Source organism: Poecilia latipinna, unplaced genomic scaffold (assembly GCF_001443285.1).
Source record: "Poecilia latipinna isolate Pla-1442-1.1 unplaced genomic scaffold, P_latipinna-1.0 Scaffold1037, whole genome shotgun sequence".
In the NCBI taxonomy this organism is placed as follows: domain Eukaryota; kingdom Metazoa; phylum Chordata; class Actinopteri; order Cyprinodontiformes; family Poeciliidae; genus Poecilia; species Poecilia latipinna.
In genome coordinates this window covers 229,288-240,969 of record NW_015113653.1, presented here as the reverse complement: position 1 = coordinate 240,969, position 11,682 = coordinate 229,288, and the positions used below count along the sequence as shown (strand labels likewise).

General features: G+C 37.9%; 2 protein-coding genes across 2 annotated transcripts in view; both read right to left on the bottom strand.

Moving 5' to 3' along the window:
- LOC106959005 (potassium voltage-gated channel subfamily B member 1-like) overlaps window positions 1-480 on the bottom strand; it is a 7,120-nt gene extending 6,640 nt beyond the window's left edge. Inside the window, exon 1 of the mRNA XM_015051242.1 lies at window positions 319-480. The gene's annotated coding sequence lies outside the window, so the exon portion shown is untranslated. The remainder of the gene's footprint in view (window positions 1-318) is intronic.
- Window positions 481-2,711: 2,231 nt separating this feature from the next.
- Window positions 2,712-11,482, bottom strand: LOC106959003 (prostacyclin synthase-like). The gene is made up of 11 exons (XM_015051239.1): window positions 11,352-11,482; window positions 10,577-10,827; window positions 10,034-10,157; window positions 9,713-9,891; window positions 9,470-9,616; window positions 9,257-9,369; window positions 7,802-7,968; window positions 4,408-4,573; window positions 3,950-4,131; window positions 3,286-3,437; window positions 2,712-2,930 (listed from the first exon to the last, which is right to left on the bottom strand). The coding sequence occupies exons 2-11, from the start codon at window positions 10,645-10,647 to the stop codon at window positions 2,771-2,773; spliced, it is 1,461 nt and encodes a 486-aa protein (XP_014906725.1). The 5' UTR covers window positions 10,648-10,827; window positions 11,352-11,482; the 3' UTR covers window positions 2,712-2,770.
- Window positions 11,483-11,682: the final 200 nt, after the last annotated feature.

The following is an 11,682-nucleotide window of genomic DNA, read 5'->3' as shown; positions in this document are numbered from 1 at the left end:
AAAAAAAAAACCCCACGCAAAAAAAAAAAAGAAAAGAGGGGGTTTAAAAAAAAAAAAAAAAAAAAAAAAAAAAAAAAAAAAAAAAAAAAAAGGAAGAAAGAAAGAAAAAAGGAAAAAAGCAGAAGGCGTCGATATTGGTTTACAATTGCCGGGGTTTAACCCATCTCCCCCTCCTCTGTCTCCGACATGGCAGGGACAGATCCTCAGCACGACCCGAACCACCAACCCGCCGGCTTCCCGCTCCGCATGTCTCACCGCGCTGTTTGCGCCCGGATATCAACAAGTACGCCGACAGACAGCCCCCTTCGGACGGACTACCTGTGTTCCCAGTCAGCTGTGCGAGGAGGCGCCGCATCTCTGTGAAGGTGGATTCATGGCAGCTCCGAACTCCCCTCCACATCTGTTTAACTCTTCCTGCACCGAGTCCTCAATCACTGTAAACACACTGCTGTGGGCTTCAAGGCTGTGAGACTCCAATGAGTATTTTTCCAGGTTTTCTTTTTTTTTTTCTGCTTTGCTGTTTTATTTTATTTATTTATTTATTTATTTATTTATTTATTTATTTATTTATTTATTTTAGTGTTCCAGATCATCCAGATCAAAATTTTAAATTTTAAATTTAAGAAACGTTTTCAAACCAACCTGATTTTACTTTTTAAATAATTGCCTTCAATAGATAATAAACCCATTTGGCATTCTTGGGGTCAACAAATGTCATCAAGATTTCGCTGCTGGTCTTTAACATCAACTTGAAGAAGTTCTCCTCTTTGCATAAAGGTTTTAATTCAGTCACACTGCAGAGTTTCCAAGCATGAATGGGAACCAACTCTAAAACCTTTTTTTGTTAAATCATTGAGAGGTGGACTTGCTGTGTTGCATATCATTGTCCTGCTGCACAGGTCATGTGCTTGACTCTGAAGTTTCACGCTGACAGTCATGCATTCTCCTTCGGGATTTTCTGACAAATAACAGAACTCAGGATTCCAAGAATTTGTGAAGCAGAAACTCAGTCAGAGACCATCACATCACACTTGTTCTTTTTTCTGAAATACTGTGTTGTACTGTCTGAGGTAACAAGAAACACAACTTCTGAACTGTTTCACTTTGGTTTCCTCACTTCCCATGTAACACATGTATTCATTTCACCAATATACCCCTGTATATTATTTCCTTTTGTGCTTTAATCTCCTGCCTTTACATCCCGTTACATTTGTGGGCTTCTGAGTAAGTGAGCATGAATGGTTACTTGAGATGGACTGCAAAGCTGTCCATCCCAAGATCACTCAATGATCTTTGGAAATGAGTCAACCCTACCTTGGAAATTAAATCAAACAGATATATAATAAAGGACAAATGAGGTAGTTGGTTGCAATGGTGCAGTTTATTTGTATATGGAAGTCTATTTCTTTAGATCCCAGTCGGAAAACTACAGGAACGCCAGCATAGTAATACACAGTAATCCATTGCACCACTACAACCAAGACAATTTTCAAATTGCACTGGTTGTCTGACTTGGATAAAACATACCCACTTGGGGTGTGACCTCATTCCAAGACCTGACTTCTGATACACCGAGCGCAAGATGAATTCAGCACAAATTGAAGAAGCTATTGTTGCAACCAATTTTATGAACTCAAGTTTTCATCCCATTGATATCTGCTTTGCTGTGTTGCTCACTAAGATAAAGCCACAATAAAAGCTACTGGTGCTATTAAAAGTCTTTAACTTAGAAAGTGCTAGAACAACGTTTCTGCGTTTTCTTTGTTTTCTCTTACTTTTTAAGAGAAAACTTAAAAAGTAACTGATAGCCTGTTGCAAAAGGTCTTTGGCATTGCTGCAGTTTTCTTCCTGGTAAAGGGCATTTTTCCTTTCCATTGTTGATATATGCATCCTTAGGTCCTTAGGTATTACTGCAAAGTTACCTCGATGGACTCATCTGTCCACTGTTGCTATGTGTCTTTAGAAGGAGGAGGGATTGCTGCTGTCACTAAATGGGTTTCCTTAGATAGAATGCTTTCTTTTTTTTTAACCAATGAAACTATAATAAATTGAACATGACTGCCCTGTTTTAGAATGTAGATAAAATTAGATTTTATGTATTTAGCACTGAATATGTCTGCATGACTGAAATGAATGGACTAGGATCTGTTTGTCTTCTAAAGTAACCTTAATTGTGTGTAACTGCCTCTTAAAGGCATGTGTGCGTGTGTGCGTGTGTGTCTGCTGTAACAACAAACCAGACTGAATTGAATCAATACATCAGCACACATTCAGATAGCTTTTAAAATCCATTTGTCAATGACCTGTTTATTAATGAAACAAAGGCAAGCTTATCTCAAAATTCAGAACAGTGGAAATAAAAACAACAGTCATTAAGTAAAAGTAGTCTACCAAATGTAAACTAAGTTTAGGAATTAAATCCAAAACTTTACTTTCACAAAGAATCAACCCTAGAAAATAATCTTCACTGGAAATCATTGTGAATATATATATATATATATATATATATATATATATAAATAACACAATTATGACAATTATGGAAGATTATGGAGGATCTGACACTCCTTTTGCTGCTGCTTAGTAAAAGGAAAACAGAGGGTGACATGACTTTCTATCATTAATTCCCAACATTTTTTTTAACACACAACAAACTTAAATAAAATTTACTGGCAAGCTGATAAGGTATAAAAACTAAATAAATAGTCCAATTCCACATTCAACCAAAACAAAGTTTATCAAACAAGACATTGTGAAGCTTTACAACACTTCACATTTCATGCTGCATCGTCTTGAGTCTGAATTTCACCCGCAGATCTCCATCTGGCTGGAGCATCCCGAAGCCAAAGCGACTGGGATTAACTGGTGGAAGTTTATCGTTGGGGCTGCAAAGCTCCAGATCAAAGTGGGTCAAAAACAGGAACACAAATCTGTAGGGAGAACGTTAAGCATTGTGTGAGAATGTAGCTGCGTGGCAAACCTTACGTAGACAACAAAATGCAGAGCAAACACTCTTTGATGCTGTTGATTACATGGAGCGATCTTTAACCTTTGCCTGATATAAAAAATGTCCTCCAGATGTCTCTTTCATTCATTCCAGCTCATTATTGAGTTTTAGCGATTACTAACATGAAAGCATGGCTGAAGCTACAATGTAAAATATTACTCAAGTATGATTTTGCTGGTTTGTTGCCTGGGACGGAATTCTTTGATTACAAACACATCATTTTTCAAGTAACAAGATGCTCAGGGGATTACATTAAAAGGCCGTGGATTTACACTCACTGTTTAATGGCTGTAACAGCAAACTCCTTTCCGACGCAGATGCTCTTCCCCGCGCCCCAAGGCAAGGTGAAGTACTTCAGCTTTTTCTCGTTCTTGTAGAATTCCTTCTTCACCGTTTTATCTTCATTTAGGAATCGATCATACTTGAACATCTGTCAAGGGAGAGGAGAACGAAACAGATGTGCACGAATTAGGAGATGCAAAAAGCCCTGTTGTCTGTTTCCTCCTCCATACGTTCTGTCAAAAATAGGTTTCACTTTTTGTTATGATCGGTAACCACAGAAGACAAGCAGAATTAACAAAGATGAATTATCTCAGTTCACCGATTAGCTCACAAGTCGGTTTCTTAGTACTAATGTCCTGATATCACACCATGCTGTGTAAAAGTACTGACAACTTTTTCCGTTTTTGTCACTTTACAGTCACAAACTTGTAGTTCATCAAGATTTTATGTGATAAATCAAAACAAAAACTATCCATTTTTTCGAAGCAGAAGGAAATTTAAACATTTTCAGCATTGTTTCTTGTTACAAATAACAAGAAATTTGTATAATAACTGAATACAGCAGCGTTAATCTCCTTAATCATGCGTGACATAGCAGCAAAACATGCTGTAAACTGTTGCATACGCAAATGAAGTTCCTTATCAGTATTGTCTGCATACCTGTGGTTCTTCATGAATCTGTGGGTCCATCTGAGGGCTGAGGAAAGGAAACAGACACACTCGATCCCCACGTCTGAGGTGGTACTCCTTTCCATTGGCCATCCGAAGGATCTTGTCTTTAACAACTTCTCTATTGATCATTACTGCGGCAGTGAGCCGTAAGGTCTCACTCAAAACGCTATCTGCAGAGCAGAAAGGACAGGGAAGTGGATGATGTCAGAGGCCTGTCACGACTGCTTAAATCAGCAAGAGCCTTCAGGCAGCATCCACAGAGGTACAATAATTTGTGAAAAGAATATTTGAAAAAGGCAATACTGACTTAACTGATTCAAAGTTCAGATGCTTATTTCAAACAAGTGCAACAATTGTTGCGTCCATCCCAATTAGGTGATTAAAAACCAGGGGTGGGAGAGCGCAATTAGACAGCATAAACGGCAGCAAAGCAGCTGCTTATGTACCAAACACAGGTGTGCTCTGTGCTTCCAGCTGGTTCAAGGGGCGTCGCTGCAGGGAAGTATCCTGGAGAGAAGGAAGGCCTCTGATCTCTGACTTAACAGCCTCCATTGCCTCAGGGTGAGTGAGCAGGAAGCCGAGGACCCAGAAGGCAGCCGGTCCAGCATTGCACTAAAAAGAAAGAAAAAAAAAACATCACCAAACAGTTTTTAACTTCAACATCTAGTCTGTAAAACTGTGCAGGAGATGGAATTAAAATATAATTCAATGTTTAGTGAAATATACCTATAACATAGCCTAAATGTTTTCTGCAGTGTTGCTGTCTGAATATGACTGATGTGAGAAGAAGCCAGTAAATGAGTCCACACTTTGTAGAAACTGCTGTCAGATCCACAGAGACAGACACCTGAGCCTGTCAGACAGTAATTGCTGAGGGTTAAGGGAGCTGTTCTTTTTACCTCTCCACATCTCAGGTCAGCTCTCTACTGACAGCAGGGCAATTGCCCCAAAAGTGACAGGAGTTACAACACATTGTCTTTCTGGCCTCTCAATGTCTTTCAGTAGAAAAAAAAAAAAAACTTTTAAAATGTCAAAGGAGTCTGGGTATTAACAAAGTATCAGATTGTATTTTTAAGGACTGCATGTGAGACAACATAAATGTGAAGTAAAATAATTTTTTTTTTTACCTTATTACAAGAAGCCACAGTACAAAGATTTTATGGGGTCTGTGGTGGATGCCCTTACCACCACCACATAGTGTTAGTATTGATTTCTTTATTAGTATAGTTTATTTCATTTAGACATATATTTTCTCATGGGTGCACACTTTAGTGAATGTCTGTCTGAATGGTTAATTTATACTTGTTTTTGTTTGAGGTGCCACTTATAGGAACCAGCTGGTGGAGGAACCTGGAGTAAACCATCTACAAATTTCTGAAAGACTGAAGAGGGAGACTTCAAGTTTTTATTTAATTTTGTCACTTAAATATTCACTTATTGTTTGTGCTAAGTTAAAGTTATTTTGCTTTATTTGTTTATAGAATGCTTTAGTTAATTTTGTATTTATTTGTTCTTTTGTTTGGTCAGACCTCCCTCCAGTGGTAGATTTGGGTTACTCCACCCCTATTTAAGCAGCCTTTGTTCTTTGTTTGGTAGGTCAGTTTTGTTTGTGTTTAGAGTTCAGTTGACCTCAGTTAATTTGGATCCAAATTTGTTATTTATCTTTTGATTTATTCTTGCTTTAAATTTTTATGCTTTGTTGATGATTTTTGAAGAATTAAATTGAAGCTTTTCTACTTTGAACATTTTTTGTCCTTGTTTGAGTCCGGTCCCTCACAGGGTCCAAAGGATAAGTTTCATGTTGCTGTGAGTTTATAAAAAGTAAATAAGTCTTCAGCTAATCAGACCAGTCCTCTGTTTTAGATGAATTTAGTCATTTAAAACAGCTCAAACAAAAACGTGAATATCGTATTAAATGTCTTAATTTTTATAAGACACTGTTGAGTTTGTCACGTTTGTCTCAGCTGAACCAGTTCCATGTAACGACGCTAGAGTTACACACATTGAGGACCCAGACTGTATCAATCCACCTGACCAGCTGCGACTCATCAGTCTGCTGTAAGTGGAGTTAAGCTGTGGATTTGGCAGAAGGATGTGATTTGTGTAACATCACCCTCCTGTGCTTCTCCAGGCCTCTTGGCTATTTGGGAAAACTCCCTGCAGACTCCCAATCAGCTGATTGTGCTGACTGATGTAGCTGGTAAGGAAAATAGCTTGGCTGAGAAAACATCAACAACCTTTAAAACCAATCTCCTCTGAAAATGTACACCTTTAATGTACACTACTACAGCATTGTGTGGCAGGGATGTGAACATTTTCACATTGGATTCTTTTAAACAGCCAAATAAAAAGTTAAAATGGTGATTAAGTTTGCCTAGCTACTTTCCATCTCTTTTAGCAATTTACTATATTTTCTCTAAACTTACAAATGACAACTGTCTACAACAGGGAAGGACACTATTACTCTTACAGAACCTCACTTAAAGTTGGGACTATACCTTTAAATTATTTTAAATGCCAAATGAACTGATTTTTCTTCTTTTTTTGACAAAAATAATAGTCCATCTTGTTCCTCATAAACAGAAATACAAATTGGGAGTTTTGAACATTAGTTTCCTCTGTGAAAAGTTAAGCAATGTTTGGAGCTCTTTGCTGAAGGGGTCCAAACAAAGCAGCTGATTAGTTTCCTTTGTACAGCTCTGCTCCAGTTCTTAATTTCTTGCCAATATGCTAAGTTTACAAGAATACAACCCCGACAGTGTGTTTGCATCTCATTAATATATTATCACAAACTATGTGATTTATCCCACTCGCAATAAAAATCACTTTTACATGTATTTCAGGTTTCAGCCGAATGGGATGGGAAGGTCATTCCAATCTACAGTGGATGTATGTGGGTAGAATTAAATGTTAGCATTATATTTTCTCAAGAAAAAAAAAGAAAAAAAAGTAATCCTATAACAAAAACGAAAACCCCAATCCCTGCTGCACCTCTCACCATCCTAAAATCTAATCCCTCTGTTCTCGGCAGTGCTGCTCCAGTTTCATTGTCGCACACAGATTGCGTCCTCCTATATCACAACTATCCATAATAAGGCACAAACGTATATGGAAATGACAAAATTTACCCAGAAAAGCTGAGTCTCTGTTTCAGAGGGAACGGCGGGTTCACCAAGGGGTAAAATTACTACAGATAAAGTGTTGCACCGATAAACAGCAAACGCTATGAACGGCTCTCTTTCTCCCCCACCTGGCTGCTCTGGGGAATAACACCGTGCGGCCATGAACTCGTCTAGGCTGATGAACAACTATTTAGTATTCAAGTCTATACCAGTACCTCACTCCTGGGTTACTATGTAAACACTGTTTCAACAACGCTTCATGGGCAGAGTCAGAGTTAACATTAATCTTAAATAAAAATTTTCAAAAATGATGTAACTATGATGTACTGGCACTGAATCATGACTGAGAGTGTAAGAGCCAGAAACTGTGTGACGTACATAAACGAGGAAGCCTTTCAGCTATGACTACATTCTTCTAATAAACTACTGTTTACACAAGTAATGAACTGAACCTTAAGACATATAAAATGATGTGGAGACTGATCCGTAGGTTCAAAACTTCAAAAAGAAAAACAAAAAGAAGTCCTCGTCAAGTAACAAGTTGAGGCAGGTTTCTCTGAGTAATCTGACAGCAAGGAATCTGGCTCTTCTTAGATTTGCACGGTTAGCAGGGCAACTGTGTGTTTCAGTCACAAGATCGCACTGTTCAGCCTAATAAGGGTGTGTGAGTCAGTGTTTTTTCCTTTTTTTTTTTTTTTTAAATAAAAAGAACTCTCACCTGGGTGTTCCACAGCTGCAGCAGTTGCGCTTTCTTCTGCATGTCTGCATCTACCCCCATTTCCTCCAGGAACTGAACGTAGCTCTGTTGCCAGGAACCGTTCACACGACCTGAGTACAGCAGGTCCCACAGTCGATCCTGGGACGTGGCGACCACTCTTCTTTCCTCTGTTATTGAAAATAGTTGGAGATGTAGGTAAACAGGTTCATTTGCCGTCAGGTAAGTGCAGCTGACAAAGTGCCGTTGAAGAGCAGGAAACGGTGCCTCACAAGATTTGTCACGGCAATCAGTGTGTTTTATTGGGATTTTATGCAGCAGGAGTGGAAGGGGAATAATATATTGTTTTCAGTGTTTTTCAAATTGTGGAGTGCACTTATGGATTCCGCGCCCTTGAGCCAATAATTGGTAGAGCCACTTTTTACTGCGGCTAGCGCCACAAATCCTTCAGAGTAGGGTTACACAATATATTGCGAATACATCACCAGATGATGAAGCAACAGCAATATAACAATGGACTGTTTGAAACTATATTATTTTTGGCTAACGTATTCCAAGAATCAGGAATAAGAGCAGGGACACCTGGATTTCAAATCTTATGATAATATGCATTTTATATTGTAATGATGGTTAAAATGATTTTAAATTACTCACAGTTAGCTATAAATATTTCGCGGCATTCAATCAGAATTTAGCAAAAACAACGAAAAATAAAGAATATAAATAATATAGATGGAATAATGAAATGAAACCAGCATGTTTTAATGTTCTCATCAGAGCAACTGTGAGCAAATCGTTCAACTAACCAAGATAACTATTCAAAACACACCATCAAGTGTTGGGGTTTGTCACCAGCTTTCCTGTCCCTGTCAAGCAAATTATCCTGACAGCATGATACTACCACCATCGTGCTCCAGGTAGGTTTAGCAGGAACTGACACGAAAGTAATTGTGTTCAGGCTGATGTACAGCGTTAGGTTTCGAACATTTGGAGGGACAAAAAGATACATTTTGCTTTAATCTGATCAAAGCACCGTTTGGTGTGACATCATACATGGCTTGTCACAAACTGCAAACGAGACTTTGTAAAGGTTTCTATCAGCACTGACTTTCATCATGCTATGTAATCTTCTGAAGACAATTATTTCTCTTGTTAATGGGTGTACCTGAATAAAAAGGGCCATAAAAACCTGCCACTCTTCCAGCTAAAAAATTAAATACCTCAAATAATTTATTTGGATGGGAGACCAGTTCCTTTTGGTCTCCCAAGCAAAGCCCCATCAAAATACACTGAGGTTTGGGTTTACAATGTAACAAAATTACTTCTGGAAATAACTGTAAACAGATGTTTTAATCGTGTCCAGAAACCTAGACCCATACGCCTACTGTGATTACAGTGACAGTAGGAAGAAAGGGTGGATGTCAGGAACGTGCTGTCAATTTCAGTGGAACTGCTTGCCTCGTTTCAGTGAACCTCGAGCCAGTTTGGTGAGTAGCTCATCAAACTTGCGGAACTCCCGGTAGACGGCATCGACATCATCCTTCCTCTCAAACAATGTGAGATATCCAGCCCTGTCAGCAATCAGTCAAGTATAAACACACAGATTCTATGTGTCACTCTGCTACTGTGTAAACGATTACGACATGAGTGTCTTTTCATGTATCCTGATACCTGAAAAGAAGACTGTAACAGAGCTCAAATAATCCATCCTCTCTCCACTGTGACGGGCTGCGGGGTTCAAAACTTTTCAGCATCACGTCGGAAAGGTGAGCAGTCATGGAGGTGCTGAGCTTCAGCTGATTGACACCGTGAAAATGTCTGAAAAATAATAATAAAATCTGAAAATTAGATTTTTCTGAAACCATTTTAAAGTTTAAGTTATTTTTTGATTAACTTAAATCAACAAGTCATTACTTTTCCATCCATTTTTTTTCAGAAGAAGGATAGTCGCCTGGGAGCTGCAGGTTGAAGATCCTTTTCAAGAGCTGGCCTCTGCGATTGTTGAAGTCAAAGCTGTTGGTGTCATCATTCAAGACACCATCAAAGGAGTTTGGATCCAACAGCACTGTCACATAAATGCCAGCGAGACGAAACTACAAGGACATGTTTGATCACACGTAATTTTTTTTTTTTTTTTTTTTTTTTTTTTCTAAATTTTTAATGTTTAAAGTTTTGACGTCTTTTTATGTGAACTGCTTTTTAATGATTAATGTTTCAGTAATTATAGAAGCTTACCGTGAAGATGTCTCCATGTTTGTCTTTCATGCGTGCCAAAAATTTTGCAGGATCCTTTAAAAACTCAAAAGCATGGCCGAGCCACGGGATGGAGCCCTTATCAAGAGGAGGCTCATTTTTATTTCTGGCAGGTACGAGGAAATTCAAATTAGTGTACCGTGGTGGTTTGCATATCTACATTTCGCAATTCATAAATCTCACTGAACAGGTTTCAAGTTTACATAAAATCTTGGAAAAGGAAGTGCTCATGAATGATAGAAAAAAAAAACATTTTTGACATCTGGGTAAAAATGAATAAAAGTGTTGAGTTTCAGTCTAACTTTGTGTTTGCAAATAAAACTTTTGTTATTTTACAGCTTTTTCATATAAATACAGAAAACAATGTAAGATTTAAACAGCATCAGTGACCTCTAACAGTAAAAGCTTGCAGAATTGTTTTTTTTTAAATCGATTTTGCCTTCAGTTTAAAAGTGATGCTTGGTAAACCTTAATAAAAAAATAAATTAAAAAAAAGGTAGAAAAGTCAACAAATAAAAGTTTTACCTTCTGCGAGTGGTGTAAAGAAGTAGAAGTAGAAGCAGTCCATTAAGAAGCAAAAAGGCTGTTCCCAACATGTTTCAATATGACCTGACACTTGAGCTCCCCTGTAGATTCTAACCCCATAACCAAAGTCAACCTGCTTATAGCTCCGAGCCTGGCTTTGGTGTAATCACCACTTGTCGAAGGGGCGTGGAAAGGTGTGGCTGGTGACACAAAGTCTTGCACAACTACCTCCAGTAGACAGTGTCTGACACCTAAAAAAAACATACCCAGCCTCAATAAGCTGCTCTAAATAAGAGAATTATAAACAACATGGAATAGCAGGTTTGAGAACCTCTTCAAGCAGTCTAGACCTATTTCTGCTTCACGGTGTTGAAGGAGAAGTCACATACCACAAAGTTACAAAGCCTATCCATAGCATCTATCAATTCTAACCAGCAGCTTTGAGTTTTGCAAGAGAAGAAACCAAGAGATGAAAGAGATGAGTAGTGGTACAAAAACTCTCATGATTTGGCAATCTGAAATCTTTATTACCACAGCCAACTTCTCCTTTTGCAAAACACCTATTTTTACATTTGTGGTGACTCAAGCAACAAGACAGACAGGAAAAAGTACAGCTTACAGTCAGTTTGTCACACTGAAACCAGCCTGCCATATTAAAAGAATACCAAAGAGATCATGTAATATAGGACATGTCAAGCCATGAAACTATAACTCAATGAAGACAGATCTTAGTGTATAACAGGTCTCCTAATGAATTGATGACAAATATTCTTACCTTATAAACTATTGGAAATATTCTTGGCGGTTGTCTTTTTGGTGTATACCAGCAGATGGCAGAAAAGTATCTGCATTAGCTTTATCATAGGGCAGAGTTGATGGTGGTGGAAATTTTGATTTAAATTTGAATTTATTATTTTTTAAATACATTTTGAAAATATTTTGTTTTTGTTTCGTTTTTTTGTTGTTGTTTTTTTTTTGCTCTGTCTAAAAAATGGCTAATTACTCAGTTTAAATAGCGTTGAGGTTTGTCTTCATATAAAGTATTAAATAATGTTCTGTCATTTTACAGAGCATCAGTTTCAAATTGGTATAAACCCGAAATTGTA